The sequence below is a fragment of the Zosterops lateralis genome, assembly GCF_965231275.1.
Source record: "Zosterops lateralis genome assembly, chromosome: 9".
Taxonomy (NCBI): domain Eukaryota; kingdom Metazoa; phylum Chordata; class Aves; order Passeriformes; family Zosteropidae; genus Zosterops; species Zosterops lateralis.
The window spans coordinates 14,332,014-14,347,786 of record NC_139769.1 but is presented as its reverse complement, the minus strand read 5'-3'; the positions used below and the strand labels follow the sequence as shown (position 1 = coordinate 14,347,786).

The 15,773-nt window shown below is 42.0% G+C and overlaps 2 protein-coding genes across 2 annotated transcripts; one reads left to right on the top strand and one right to left on the bottom strand.

Annotated features, from left to right (window-relative positions):
* Positions 1-21: 21 nt before the first annotated feature.
* On the top strand, positions 22-3,752 carry GNG5 (G protein subunit gamma 5). Its single transcript, XM_083867187.1, has 3 exons — positions 22-181; positions 1,303-1,458; positions 3,507-3,752. The coding sequence occupies exons 1-2, from the start codon at positions 101-103 to the stop codon at positions 1,426-1,428; spliced, it is 207 nt and encodes a 68-aa protein (XP_083723313.1). The 5' UTR covers positions 22-100; the 3' UTR covers positions 1,429-1,458; positions 3,507-3,752.
* A 955-nt stretch (positions 3,753-4,707) lies between these two features.
* On the bottom strand, positions 4,708-9,429 carry RPF1 (ribosome production factor 1 homolog). The gene is made up of 9 exons (XM_083867185.1): positions 9,258-9,429; positions 9,119-9,175; positions 8,664-8,744; positions 8,186-8,281; positions 7,330-7,483; positions 6,712-6,794; positions 5,704-5,885; positions 5,491-5,617; positions 4,708-5,129 (listed from the first exon to the last, which is right to left on the bottom strand). Exons 1-9 carry the CDS (start codon positions 9,420-9,422, stop codon positions 5,088-5,090), a joined length of 987 nt encoding a protein of 328 aa, XP_083723311.1. The 5' UTR covers positions 9,423-9,429; the 3' UTR covers positions 4,708-5,087.
* Positions 9,430-15,773: the final 6,344 nt, after the last annotated feature.

Genomic DNA, 15,773 nt, shown 5'->3' with positions numbered 1-15,773 from the left:
GGGTGCGCAGGCGCCGCTCCGGGAGTTGTGGCCGTGCCGGGAAGTTGTGCCGGGAGTGCCGCCAGTGCCCAGCCCAGCCCTGCCCGCCGCCGACCCCGCCATGTCGGGCTCCTCCAACGTGGCGGCCATGAAGAAGGTGGTGCAGCAGCTGCGCTTGGAGGCGAGTGTGACCCGCGTGAAGGTGAGCGCGGAGCCGAGACCGGACGACGGGACGGGACGGGACGGGACGGGACGGGGCGGCCGCGCCGCCATTTCACCGCCCCGGGGCCGCGCCCGCCGCGCTGGGGCCGGGCCGGGGCTCCCACCTGCCCTGCCCTGCCCTGCCCCCCGACCCGGCTGGGCGGTGGCGCCCGGGCTACTCCCGGGGCTCCCTCGGGGTCCGTCGGCCGAGGCGAGCCCGGAAAGGCAGCGCAGCCTTGTCCCCCCCGCCGCCACCCCGGGCCGGGGCTCGGCCGCTCGCTCGCTCCCCTGGGCCCGGGCCGCTCCCGGCCGAGGCGCTCCCCCGGGGCGAGGGCGCGGCCCGCGCTGCCCGATCGTGCCCGGGGCGAGGAGCGCTCTCCGTCGGGCTCCGGGGACAGGCCGCCCCCGCCGGGGCCGCAACAGGCTGTGCCGGCCCCGGCACGGCAAGATGGAGATGTCGCTGCCAGGCACACGGACTGCTCTGAACTTGTGCGGGCCGGGGCCGGACCGCGCCTGGCACGGCGGAGGAGCTGGGCAACAGGCAGATACAGTGTCAGTGCTAAATGCAACTTTTTGAAACTTTGATCGTTCTGTTTTATGAGTTCGTAGTTACAGCAAAAGCAAGACAAAGAAAAGCAGAAAAGCAAGACAAAGAATTTTTCACTGTTCCGATTTTAGGAAGGCAGAGCATGCCAAAAACCCCTTATAAGGGTGCTCAGAACCCCATTATCTCATCATAAGGATGGCTTTCCAAGGGAGCCTGAAATGCCAGTTCAGCCGAGTAGAACATGTTAAACCATAGACAGTATTTTAAAATTATTTATGCTAGAACAAGGATCTTCATGTATTTAATAAAGCCATCTCCAAGATCTTGCTCATGTGTCGCCCTTCATACTTAGAAGTTTAACATGGAAATTAAAACATCCAAATCAGTTCTCATTCTTATATTGTTCATCTTGTCTTAAAAAAAAACCAAACCCTACAATGAAATTATTGCATAAAATCTACATAAGCTATATTGCAGAAACATTTAGTAGTAATCTTTATACATTTCAATGTAAAAACGACATCCTTGGTTAAGATTGTTCAGTGAATTCTAATACCAGCTTTTCTTATAACTAGGTTTCTCAAGCTGCGGCTGACTTGAAGCAGTTCTGCCTGCAGAATGCACAACATGATCCCCTTCTGACGGGAGTATCATCAAGTACAAATCCATTCAGACCCCAGAAAGTTTGTTCATTTTTGTAATTATGTGAACTACTTCAGTATCTTTCAGTGGTAAGTTCTTGAATTACAATTCATAAACTCTTTTGTCATTTAAATGAGACAGGCTGTATGAAAGGCACTCAGAAACATCTGACTTGTGCAGCTGGTGTTGGTCTAGATCCCCATTTTTAGTCCCTTCTCCCCGTTTCTGGTCACAGCTCTGTACTGGACACGGGCTGGGTGTAGATATTATGAGTAGCACTTGGCTGTTGCAGAGCTTCTACAGTTTCTGTAGCAAAGTAGTGAGGCCAGCTACTCCTGAGCTGCTATTTAGACTAACCCAACTGAACAGTAACTGTGCTGTGTCTTCCTCTCTGTAAGGGTATTATTTCCCTTTTCTCACATAGAATTAATCGCCTGACAGCATATGAATCATGGTGAATCCTGATTGTGGCAGATAAACCAAACTTTAGTTCTTAAAAAACAGTTCCAAAACCAGATTAGTGGTGGTGGTCCCCTAGGAGAGCACTTACCACTGTGGAGGGGAGATGCCCTCTGCCAAAAGAAAAAAGTATATACTTTTTAAGGTATGTACTTTTAAAAGCCCATACTCCACTCAAGTTAGCTACTATGGAGGTAGTAGTTTAAGTAAGTAGAAACAGTGGAGTACTCATTTGGATTTTTATTCCGAAACTTTCATAGGTTCATTAGCATTACTGCTATCACCAGAAAAACTACTCATGCATCTGGCATTTTTGTGATTAGATTTTAGGCTAACCTCTTTAGAAAGGTGAGTTTTAGATCTATAATGGTTTCACCAAAACTCAGAGTCACAATAACTTGGTTATTTTGACCACAGTAAATGCGTGATGATTTTACTGTGTTCCCTTTTCCTGTTGCCCCTTGACTTGGATCTGTCAGAGATGAGAGCACAGATGTTATTTCAAAGCACCTGATACACAGTTAGCTGTAGTTCACAATCCTTAGAAATCTCATAGTGAGTCTTAACCTTGAAAAATTCTGGTTGTGTAGCTGAATTTTATGCAGTTTGCTAGATTTAAATTGGGCTGTTAGGCAGCTTTATAGAAAGGTGACCACAATATTGAATTATTAAAATTGTTCTCCCCTCAAGCAGATGGTAGAAAAGTTCCAGATGTGTGTACTAGAATAATCATGTTTAAAGACCAGAGTAGTAACAGTATAGAAGTTGATCCTTAACAATTTAACAAGCAAAACCACTTCCCACATTGTTTTGAGCAATGAATTACAACAGTATAACTAAAATGTGCTTGAGAGTTCTTGTAACTTTTAAAGGTACTTCTATTGTGAATTTTTGCCAAAATGGATGCTGCACTAGTGTAGCTTCAGCTGTAAGCACTAATCCAAGGAAGAAATCAGATCATCTGTAAGCGTTATAGACTGATAACTTATACAAAGCCAAATAAACTGTACTTAACCAGTGACATGTACAATTCCCCATTGAGGTTTGGTAAGGTAAAGTGATTCCTGGGTGTGGATGTAGGGAAACAATATTTCCTCTGTCTCACAAAACACCTGCATACACAGGACATAAAGGGCTTAATATTTTCTCAGTTATAGCCTTTGGACTAGAACACTTGTTTCTGTTTTAGTTACACTACCTATATGTGAAACTCCTTCACTTTGCAGCATCTGTTGAGGCACTTCCTGAAAAGGTTGATTCCTTGTGTTTTCTTGATGAGCTGATAGCGTTTGTGTTTGCACAGTCAGCACCACCTCACTGAAGAAGAAGTGTAATTTGTTAGTTACACAACAAATTCCCTGCTTTTCAAAGGCAAAACCTGGTGTTCGGGCAAGCACAAAGTGATTGGGAACAGCTTCTTCTATCCTTCCACTTAGCAGTTTGGTTTCCAGGAGACACTAAGCTTCAGTTCTTTTGTAAGAGCTTTGATTATCTTCTTGTATCTTTAAGGATGGCTTCAATAAGAGTTTATTTTTTAAACTAATATTTTATAAAGCAGCTGTGGAAAAAGGGTATTTTTCCCTAAATCCTTGTCCATGGCATATTCTGAAACATGTATTTTTAACTGCTTCATTTAGCAGTGATACCTTTTTAACTAAATTTTGGTTTTGTTTTTCAGATCTTTTAGCATCTTTTCCTACCTGTTGATGTGTGTATGGGCAGAGTGCCTCAAGGAGCGGCCTGGTTTGAAGTCTGTACAAAAGCTTAGCTTTAATGTGCCAAATCTAACTCTAAAAGTGCTACTGTTGTCAAACTTCTTACCATCTACCTCTCCAGATGAACTGTATGCTAGTTTCAACGTATTTCTGTTTCATACGGGAATCAGTTTTATATGCCAAGCAAAAAATAAAAGTGTCTTGACTTAGTCTGGCCTTGAAATTACTGTAAGAATTTGATTAACTTCTGCATATGGTGGCACCTCACAGTCAGTGCATCACTCTGTAGCAGCTGAAGAGCAGAGAGAGGGGAGTGTAAATATTCTCTGCTGCTCTAAGTCTGCCTGGGGTTAACAGTCCTTCAGAACAATGAGGTTCCAGCAGTACCATGCTTAAAAGTATAATAGAAATAGAACAGGAAAAAAAATGGACTGTTTATAATTCAGCTATACAGCTGTGCCATATCATAGACATCACATTAAGACAAATTATTCTTTATCTTAATGAGTAATTCTACCCCAGGAGATAACTTACCCTATGCACATTCTTATTCATTAGGTAAATATGAAAAAGCACTTACAGTTGTATATGAAAAGAAAGTAGCTCAAAGAAAACTTGACCTCCTAGCTGCCAGTGAATGTGCTAACTTAAGGCTAAACAGTAGTTTATGTGCAGATAGTACCAACTCAAGTGTTGCTGTGAGGCTGAAGAAATATTTTTAAAATTGTAATGGGGAAAACTCTGTTCAGAGACTTCACATAGTCACTGAGATGCATTTTTAGATGATAGTTTTATGTACTTCCTGTAAGGGGGTTTTATGAATTATCTCCCATCTGTCTTTGTTTCCTTTCAACTGCTTTGGGTATATAGACCTCTTGTCAATGTGATATTTACAAGGAGATACCTGTAGGAGTTATGCATATTGTTTTTGTAACTTCAGCAACATGCCTATTTTATGCAAAATGCTAATGAAATAAAATACCATGGATTTCATGGATTGCATACTGCCTTCTCCATGTTCTCTGGATAGGAGAACCTTTTTGGAAAACTTCCAGTATTGTCAGGGAACAGCATACTGTAAGTTAGAAATAAGTTTAAAATATTTATCTCTTACCTGATTAACTGAAGATGTCTGGCTTAACAGAAAAAAATAAAACAAAGCTGTAAAACTATAAATACTTTATTTTGAAAATTTCTTTGACCAACATATTTACTGTCTTTGATGTTGTGAAGCATAATCTGTTTCTACAGCACAGCAGCACTTCTGCCAAATCCTTAGTGACAGCTAAATGACAAGTTGGTCAAACATGGCCATAGTTTTTCCTGCTAAACTGAAAAAGTCACTGTCCTTGTCATGTTGGCTACAACCAGGAAGAAAGGCACATCCTACTTCATCTGCTGCTGTAGAAAGTTTTAATGTTTGCTGTTTGTCTTTCTGCAGACAGATACTGTTCAGTATCATTATCATTAGTTAGGAATCCAAGATCATCCATAGTTCAAAGCAGCTGCTGTATTCCTGGTCACCAGCAATTGGCAGATTTCACTTATAAGTGGAATTTTCTTCTACTTGTGTCCATTTCTCGACGCTGAAATTTACAAGAAAAGTTGTTTAGCAGCAAGTTCATGCAACAGGATGGAACACAAACAACAAGGATAACCACTCCATTTTATAGCAGAGCAGTCAGTGTAATGCAGTTATGGTACAGTAGAGTTGCAAATAAGTAGTTATGGTGCATTGACCTTCATAATCCTTGCTATTTTTATTTTTGGCTTGAAATACAGAAGAATGTTTCTGCTTTGCATGTTTCTCAAAATATACCTTTAAATGCTTCAGTTAAACACTTCCACTCTGAGAACTGCATTTATACCACTTCTCTAGGGTAAGATTTTTGGTTATGTTTCATGTCAGATTTAGCCTCCCCAAACAGGACTACTGTCATTACTAACCTTATGAATCCACTCATATTCTCCAAATTTGGAATCAAAGGTTCCTTTTTGAAGTGACCTCAGCTTTAATGTAAAACGTGGCCCAAGTTCTTGAATTCCCACTTTCTTTTCACTCTTGAAGATATACCTTGGGGAAGAAAAGAATTAAAATTAGGAATTAAGTTACGAGAGTATTCTGTCTGACTCGTAAATGAGTTTTGTGGAAAACATCACCTGTGGAATCTGAAGAAGATGTAATCTCTCTGGTTGTGAAATGTAGCTACTTGTCTTCCAATGAACTGAGGATCGTGTGGGAAGAGGGCGGCAAACATGCGGCCGATGGAGTGGCCGAGCCGCGTTGTGAAGTTGTTCAGGATCACTTCAGGGACGTGCTCTGTGGGCTCCTTCCCTTTCCGCTGAAATCAAAGTGAACACATTGAATGCAAAACGATTTTAATGGATTATCAAAGAAGTGTTTGGAATAGGAAGACAGGGCCAAAAGCATGCCCTAAGCATTTTTTGAAACACAACCTAAGAAACAAGTAAAGAAGCAGCTCGTAACATAAGGATCTTTGGTTCAACAATATAAATTCAATGAAAAAGCACAAATAATTGTATGTTTTCTCCTGCACCATTTTTGACTCTTGGCAGAACCTGTTATAGCAGATAATGCACTCTACCTGTCACAGGAGTATTCCCTCTGCACTCATACCAACTAGAGATATATGGGACAGAGCATATAGGCTTCTTTAATAAAAAACTAATTAGACATTACTTATTTCAAAGAAGAAAACCCATTTTACCGCAAATTACTTAGGGCTAAGTAAGCAATACTACAGAAGAGGTGGCTGGGCAATAGGAACAAGAACAACTAGGTTTTGTTCAAAAAAACATCAAATGAAACCTTTTATACTCTATTGTGTGTATGCTAGACATGGGGTATTTCCTACTGATGTAGGTTATCATCTGCTGTTTAATGACATGATTTTAAAAATACTTGTCAGACTCAGACTGTAAAATACTTGGCAGTTAAAGAAATACAGCAAATAAAGTTGCAAATGAAAATATGCTGCTTATGAAGTAGAACACACTACTCCTTAGCCTCCTGTTAGCTTACCAAAAACACATTTACAAGATCAAGCTGAATCATATCAAAATGCAGATTTGACAGTTGAACTAGACTGGATGTATTTATCATTAACCAACAGATAACCCAGTTTTCAAATGTTTTTTGAGTCTCACCTTTATCTCTTTACGCAAACGTACACTACTCATTCTAAAATGAGCAGTTGGACCATCAGGCAGATGACTTAAAACAAGACCATCTGTGCACCAAGTTAAAAAAAAAAGGCTGATAAAACTGAGCATGTAATTTACAGAGAAACATTCTATGCAAAATGCAGTATTACATGAGAGGTTTAAATCCATAATCTATGCCCAAGGTTTTGTTGTATGTTCAAACATACATTCCCAAACTAGTTAACCAGCTTTCTGAAGGATGTCTGTTACATTTTGTTTCAATTGCTAACAAGTGTTATCCTCTACTGCTTTCTCATTTAACAAATTTGTAATGCTTTATCTAGCCAGAAAAACAGAATGGATCTTCCTGGTCAGAAAAACTTGTTAATTAATCAAACTGTTAAATTTACTGAAATAATAACAGTGCTTATCCATGCATTACAAACAACAACAAAGTGCCACCATATCTACACACTTTCTTCAATAATTCCAAATTCCATTAGCCATCAGACACTCAAGTTGGCACACTGATTTTTAGCTCTGTAATTTGCACTGTGAAGTAGATCTCTGATGCACACAACAGAATTGTTTTCTTTCCCTGATAAATACACAAAAGGATACTCGGTATTTTGCGATCTTCATTAATGACAATTAAATCTGTGAAGTCCCTGGCAATACACTGTGGAATGATTCTTTTCAAAGCCAGTCCCCTTCGATAGTAGACATGTGAGTTGGGTATAACAGTAGCCAGCTGCTCACAGAATCTCACTGTTCTCTGCAAAACAGGGGAGTTAAATTGCATTGTGGGCAACTCAGCGCTGAATTCAATTGTTAAAAGAACAGAGGGTTGGTCATTCCAACTACACTCCCTAAGCATATATTACTACCAGTATCTCTATAAAGATTTGAAAATAAGCTATTAAATTACTTCATTCAGTTAGTGCAAAAACATTTATTTGCAGTAAAGACTGCAGCACACAAGAGATTTTTTAAGGACTTCCCCTTTCTCTGTCACAGAAAAGCAGGAAAATGCAAAAAGCATAATCTCCACACTCATCATTTATAAAAGACATTGGTTTACAAAAAGTTCACAGCATCTGAAAGTACAATATAACTATTTCTTCATGAACTCATGTCTTGAGTTTTCAGATAAACTGTCTGAAGTGCATTTTTCCTTATTTTTAAAGCAATTTTTTTTATGTTTTTCACAAATGCCAGTAATCTCTCCCATCAGGCAGTGCTGGTCATCTCAATACAAGAACATATGCACAAGGTTGGGTTTTTTTATTGGAGGAAACAAACAGTGCTAGAGAAACCAACAGATTACATACACATGCGAGGTTATTGTTGGGCGCTAAATAAAATTACAGAAAAAAAATCCATGTGAATGCTATTATTTTCAGTTTTAAGGTAACAATCATAGGATGAAAACCCTGGTATCTTATAACCAGTTGGTTTCCAAGTAAAACATACATACCCCACGAGGTCGGTCTGATGTTGTAATAAGAATTTTGGGAACTGTCTGTCTGTTAAAGTATGGTGCAAATTCATCAGTTGCTTCATCAAAAGCAACCTGAAAGAACAGAAGTTTTGATAAATCCACCATGTATTAAATAAGTGAAGAACAATTGTTCAATCTGATCTAAATTTCAATTCACAAGATCTATTCTGTAATTAATCATCCAAAGGCCCATGGTTTTGATGTTTTTAAGAATCTAGTGTGATGAACATGGGCAGCTTTTACAACCAATATCAGTAATGAAAAAGCAATTATTTAAAACAGATAATGAAAGAATGACATCACCTCTTAGTAAACCCATCACGTGTAAAAATAATTCATCAAGAGATTAACGGGAAAGTTAAGTTAAGATGTTCAGTTTCATCAATCAGTTTGTCTCCCTTCTTAGGAAAAAAATGGTGAACTTAATAGCACCTGCAGAAATGAAAGCAGTTACCTCTTCATCATTGGGATCTACAGTGGTTTCATCATACACTCGCTGGTTTTCAATAGTCTTTGGTACGGCTTTTGGAGGTGCCTAAAATACATAGTTTATTAACATAACACATTCATGTAATTATTAAACTCATTGCAAATACCACATTCGTACCACCAACACCACGATATTGTGTATATTTCTACACAGAATTAGAAGTATAATTTATTTGATGCAACTTTTAAGTGGTGGGGCATCCACGACCTGTCTAGGCAGCCTGTTGTGGTGTTTTATCACTCTCAGTGTATCCGCTGCTGCGCTTCTCTGAAGTCTGCGGACAAACCCTTCGGCTGGCGGAGCTGAGGAGCCCCAGCTCGGGGCAGGGCCGCAGGGCCCTCACCCCGGCCAGCCGTGCCCCGTTCGCGGGACAGCAGCGGCCTGGCCGCCACACCGGCTCCTGCGGCCGGAGCCCTTACTTTGTCTCCGAGGGCCTCTCGCTCCTTCCTCCGCTTCTTCTTGAGGGCCAACTTCTCCTGCGGGCAGAGGGACAGCGCTGCGTTAGCCAGGCCCGCCTGACCCGGGCCTCCCGCACCCCCCGGCAACAGCCCGCCCCACCTTCCTCTGCTGCTGCTTCCAGCGAAGGAACATGAAGTGCCGCCGCTGCTTGTTCTTGATCTCGGACACGCTGAAGGTGGGCGGGAAGAGCACCCGCTGCGGGGCGGGCGAGGCGGGCGGGCCGGCGCCATCCCCGGGCCCGGGCGCGCTGCCCTCGCTCGCCATGCTGCTGTTACTGCTACTGTTACTGCTGCTGCTGCTGCCGCGGGGCGGGGCCGGCCCCTCACCCCTCACCCCTGACCCCTGCCCGCCGGGCGGCGCCGCGCATGCGCACCACGGGCCCGCGCTCGGGGCGGCTCCGTCAGGGCGGGGCGGGGGTGGGAGGCTGTTCGCGGCGTCCCGGAGCGTTCCGGGCTGGAAGGGACCACGGGCATCATCCAGTCCGGCTCCCGGCCCTGCACAGCACCCCAAGAGCCACACCATATGCCTGAGAGTGTCGTCTCAACGCTTGTTGGCCCTGTCAGGCTGGTGCTGTGAGCACTGCCCTGGGGAGCTGTTCCAGTGCCCAGCCACCCTCTGGGGGAAGAGGCTTCTCCTGATACCCAACCTGAACCTCCCCTGGCTCAGCTTTAGGCCACCCCTCGGGTGCTGTCACTGAGCAGAGATCAGGGCCTGCCGCTGCCCTTCCCCTCAGGAGGGAGTTGTGACTGCAGTGAGCTCTGCCCTCAGTCTCCTCCAGGCTGAGCACACCCAGTGCCCTCAGCTGCTCCTCACACAGCTTCCCCTCAAGGCCCTTCACCACCTTTGTTTCCCTCCTTTGGACACCGTCTAAATAGTTCAATGTCTTTCTTACATTGTGGTGCCCAAAACTGCACACAACACTCAAGGCTGAGCCCACTCCAGAGCCGAGCACAATCATCTCAACCCACGACGTGTCCGGGCTGATTGCTCAGCAGACAGCGAGCCTGGAGATAAAATCAGTGTATCTCATAGGGATTATTGCTGCAGTGTAATTTAGAAACCAGTTAGCTGTCAGAGTGGGAAGCTTTGGGCAAACATGACATATTGATGGGTTTAGTTAATGCAGGCAACACCGTGGCCCAGCAGTGCCTGCCCATGTGCACATTTTCACATTCAGACTGATGCTCACAGTGACTTAAGTTTTGGAGAGCATCTGCTTATTAGGAACCATAGGGGTTTTAATGGTAATGTTCTCAAAAGTTATTTTTACTCTATTAAAGTCTGTTAAAACTCAATGTTAAAATGAAACAACTCCTACAGCAAATTAGAGATTCAATTTACATAAAGTCAGAAATGAAGTTTTCTATTCCTGAGCTGATTTTCATGCTTAGATGTGTGCAAATGTTTCTGCACAGCAAAGACTACACACTGTTTTATAGAAATTGAGTACTTGGGGATTTGGGGGCACCTGGTCTAAATTGGAGGCATTTTTAATCTCAGGCTGCAAAATTCTGAGCCTCAATGGGACTGATTAGTTCCATTTGTCCCAAGCATTTTTTCAAAGTTGTCTACTGATTTTATATACAAATACTCTTTGTCCTTATTATGTTTCTCTCACTAAAAAGGGAAGAAGAAATCTGTTAACATCCTTAACTATTTAACAAGTAAAACAGATTTCTGTTAACATAAACATAGGGAGATAATGGAAAATAGAAATAACTAGAGAATGTCTTAAACCTTGTTCTGTCCTATAAACAAATTTTGTTCCACAACTCAACTTGCTTCACTGAGATTACTTCTGCTTAACACAGATGTAAATGAAAGATCAAAGGCCTCATTATGCACAATCCCATATATTTCTGGCTTCACTCCCATTTTTGTCAAGAGAAAATATTTCAGCTATCCTTACTTCCTTAAGGATAAGTAGTTTCCATGGCAATTGAGGTTTAGAGGATTTTGTTGAGAATATGTCAACCAAGGACTTACTGTAACTTTATCTCTCTAGTTGATGCAGATGTCAGAGATTGCAAGGTTATTTCTAAAAGTCATTAGCAGAGATTTTCATCACTGCTATTAGCAGAGCATACAGGGAGTTCTGTGTTGTTTGTAGTTCCTATTTGCAATGCTGTTTTTGTTGGGATCACTGAGTGCTTAGATGAGGAAAAAACACATTATCTTTCTCCCTTCTAGCAAGAGGGATGACAACCTCCTAAAATTATTCAAATACCTTTCTTCCAAGGGCTCACAGGAACAAAATAATGATAGACAATAATACAAGAACTTCCTAGGGCAGGGGAGGGACAACAAAAAGACACCAGAAACACACTGATGACTTGGTAGAGATCACTGACAAGGTACAATTATGACTTCAATAGAAGGTCTAACTAATACATGCATGCATAGTATTACTTTAATTTTTCATAAAAGTTCCAAGGTGTTTTTCTTGTTTTAGCTCTGAACTCTGATCTTTGCAAATAACATTTTTACCAGGATACTCCTATTTTACAACTTAAGCAGCATTGTCAAGAAACCACCATTGGAAGAAGCTGCTTGGTTAGAAACAAAACAAGTGAAAAAACCCCACCAAACCCCCTCAACAAGCAAGTTCTCTAGTGAATGGTGATGAATGAAGACATTCATTGCATGTCAGCACTTAGAAATTTTGGAGGGAAACTTTCTGTAAATTAACCCAGCTCAGTAGAGAAGCATCATTTTGAGCTGTATCAATAGAGCACTGTTTTGGTTTTTTCTGTACTGTCATTTCAAACAATTGAAAAAATATTTTGCGATTAAGTTGAAAGGACAAAAATTCATCTGGGGAAATTAAGTAAGAAAATATAGAAAGGTATACCTCTGGATTCAATAATTTATCAGGGAACTGTTTTGGGGTGGGGGCTTTTACTCTATTTGTTGTTTTTTGGTTGGTTGGTTGGTTGGTTGGTTGGTTGATTGCTTGGTTGCTTTGGGGTTTGTCTTTTTGTTTTTATGTAATAGCCAGAATATTTCTATTTTCCTGGATTTTTAATTTCATTAATTCAGGTTAAATTTCATTACCTGAAGTTTGAGAGCACATATGACTTGTCTTCAACATTCCTTACACTGAAAAAAATGCCCCAGAAAATGCAGTGCTCCAAACCAAACAAACCATTGTCTACCTTAGAAGAGAGCTATGCCCTATAGGCTTTCCTTTCCTTTCCTTTCCTTTCCTTTCCTTTCCTTTCCTTTCCTTTCCTTTCCTTTCCTTTCCTTTCCTTTCCTTTCCTTTCCTTTCCTTTCCTTTCCTTTCCTTTCCTTTCCTTTCCTTTCCTTTCCTTTCCTTTCCTTTCCTTTCCTTTCCTTTCCTTTCCTTTCCTTTCCTTTCCTTTCCTTTCCTTTCCTTTCCTTTCCTTTCCTTTCCTTTCCTTTCCTTTCCTTTCCTTTCCTTTCCCACTTGACAATCAAAACAAAAAGCTATTTTATGTTCTTAATGGATTAATTTTTACTGTAGTTACATTGTCTTCTTAACATGGCAAAGCAATTCCCCTCTGAATCAGTGAGCCAGAATTCCTTGTGGTTGTTGTTAAAAAGAGATAACCACCAACTGGTAAGAGTAATTTGAAGATCACAAGATTCTGAGCACAGTTTGCAGTGTCTCTGGTATTAAGATTTTTGGTGTGTTAGCAGAGTAGAGGACAAGGGAGGGGTAACTGATTTTTCTCTAGGACAGAATTCCTCATATTACACAGCTGGACTCAGCACTGTCACGGATCTAAAACTGGTGAGGAGAGGGGAAACACAAGGAGCACGAGATCACAACAAAACAGCAAGATGTGAGGTGGCTTGAGGTTCCCTCAAGGCTTAGATTTGTTGAGATTGACATTTCTGGCCCTCAAACCTTGAGCAGGATCCTTAGGCTCCCTGAACATTCTGGCGTTGGTGAAGAGGGGGAACAGGAGAAGGAAGAGGAGCTGGGGCTGGCAGTGTGGCTGCAGAGCAGGAGTGCTTGTGCAGCTGCCCAGGGGCCAAATGGCAGCAGCAGAGTCCTGAATTGAGGCCAGTGCACTCTTCTTACTCTTCCATTCAAAGCTGGTTCTCCTGCCCTTCACAGTGCTGTGTGGATAGTGAAGTGGTACCCCAAAGATCTGGTTTTGTTATGCCTGTAAGCACCCCAGCCCTTGAGACTGCAGAGCAGTTGTACAGCTTTGATAACATCTGAACCCTTAGCAGGCCCCTCATGCTCGCAGCTTCTCTCTGGTAGGTGTTCCCAGGGGCTGCCTAAAACCATGGAATATGTAGCAAAGTTAGTGATAGTGGCTTTGCTTAACTGGTAGTTGAAAAGATAAAAAAGGATACAGAAGACAGGACTTTCCAGCCTCTGGAGATTATCATCTTACCTGTCAATGAAACAGTGAAACCACAAGCCTGCAGGTTTTTCTGAGGTGACAACTGTCTTCATTCTTCCAGATGAAGCTACTGCTGTGTGTTGAGTAAGATCCAGAAAATGCTGAATCAAATAGCTAGGTTGGGGCACTCTCCTGAAAGGAAACAAGATTCGACTACTGGCCAGGTCTCAGTATTCTCCCTGTAGTTTACTTAAAAATGTAACAGCAAAAAAACAAATTGTAGAGAGAATGGATTGTAACCAGCTTCAGTTTTTCTGTGTATGCTCTCATCTCTGGGCTGAAGAGTCTGGTTCCTTCTATACTCCTGGCCTGAAGCTCTGTTGGGCTTTTTGCACAGTGAAGAATGGACAACATGGTTTCACCAGGGTGGAACAGTCAGAGTGGTGGGAGATGCTCCTGTGGCAGGAGAATCCGTCTTTGAGGCTTCCTTCAGCTGAGGAAAGAGTTGGGCATGGGCTCACCACAATATGCTGTACTATGAAAGATGGACATCCATACCATCATTTTCTGAGAGAAAGCTGCAATTGTGTTTTGTAGCGAGCCTAAGACAGTGGTGCTTGGTATGTATTATTGTACTAAGCCATCTGGGGCCTCCACTGTAGAATAGGCTCTTGTTTACCCAGCTAGGTGTAAGAACAAAATAAATGCTAATAAACTGCTTAGCTCTTTCTACATTGTTCCCAGACTCAGGCATACCCAGAGCTGTTTCTCCAGGGGAGCAACATTAAATTACCAGGTGTCTGTGCAGGAACTGTGTGGGTAGTTTTTCAGGATCATCTGTTTGAGACTTACAGGCTTGCATTCCTTAGTGGATCTTGTCTACAGTCTTTTAATTTCAGTGTTTTCAGTCACCAAGGGCAATCTCTCTAATGGATAAAATGGGTATCGTGCACAATAAAGTTGGGTATTATTTAATTTTTTGGGATGAACATTATATCTTTCTATATGCTCTCAATGCCTTGTTCACATCCCACAACACAGAACAACAACAACAAAAAAAATTAATTTAAAAAAAAAATTGTATGCTGTGTACAAACATTAAGATGCTTATTGGAAAGAAGGCATGATGTCCATTATGGGACAGATGGGAAATTTAAACTAGTCTGTCAAAACAAAAATTTATCAAACACATTTAGAATGCCCAGTGTAAGACACCTAAAGGTCATTTTACAAATATTTAGCAGCATGCGTTCAAACCACAATTATATTCAATTAGATTCACAATTAATGTCTGCATGCTCAGGATCATTCTAGGTACCAGATTCCAGATATATCACCCAGCAAATGAGGAATGCAGACTGACTGTCTAAAAAAGTTTGGTGTACTATGGATAAATAAGAAGACCAAATGATTTTTTTTAGTCTTCATTCTGTAGTGCTTTTGCATTTTAAAATGTCTTTACAAACTTCATGCTTTTATGTAAAAAGTCCTAAGTTTAAGAAAGCAAACAATGGAAAAAAAGAAGAAAGACCCCTCTGAATAGCAGCTTTATCTTTGTCAGTATCAACACCCCTGCCCACAAAAAAGTATCACGTGAACTTGCTGAGAATGCCCTTAAAAAGGACATTAGGAGTTTTGGCCCCTGTATGGGTCCCTGAGGAACACCATTAGTAACCAGCCTCCTTTTTACGTGGAGTTAGCACTGCTGATCAACACCCATTTCACTGCACAGCCCAGCTGATCATCCCTCCATCTTGTACATTTTTCCACTCCATATTTCACCCACTTGACTATAGGGACCCTGTGGGAGTCTATGCCAAAGGCCTCCCTAAAGTCAAGGTAAATAGCAAGCTCTACTCTTCCTCTTCTGTTGAGCCTTGAAAGGCTCTTCAGTCTTCCCATCAAAGGTGAAGCCACATTGCACCATCTGTTCTCTGTCATCTTTGTGTCCCTCAAGTGCTAGGAAATGTGTTCCAGCAGTATTTGCTCCAGGCTCATCCTGGGAACAGAGGTTGGTAGACCTGAGGCTCCCAGGTTCTCCCCTCCTGTTCTTCTTGAAGCTCCAGCAGCTCATAGTGCAACCTCCTTGCTGAAACCCTGCAAAGAGCAGTGATGTGTTCAAATGCTCTGTGTCAAACGTCTCAGAACACAGGTGTGTTTGTGTGCATGTGAGAAAAAAAAAAGAAGTAAAACTTTTGGAAGCCTGACTGAGCATGATTTAAAGAATCTAAGGAAGAATTAAGCAAAGGGGAGGAATTTAAAAAGAAGGTATTTTATAAGGAATTCTTGCAAA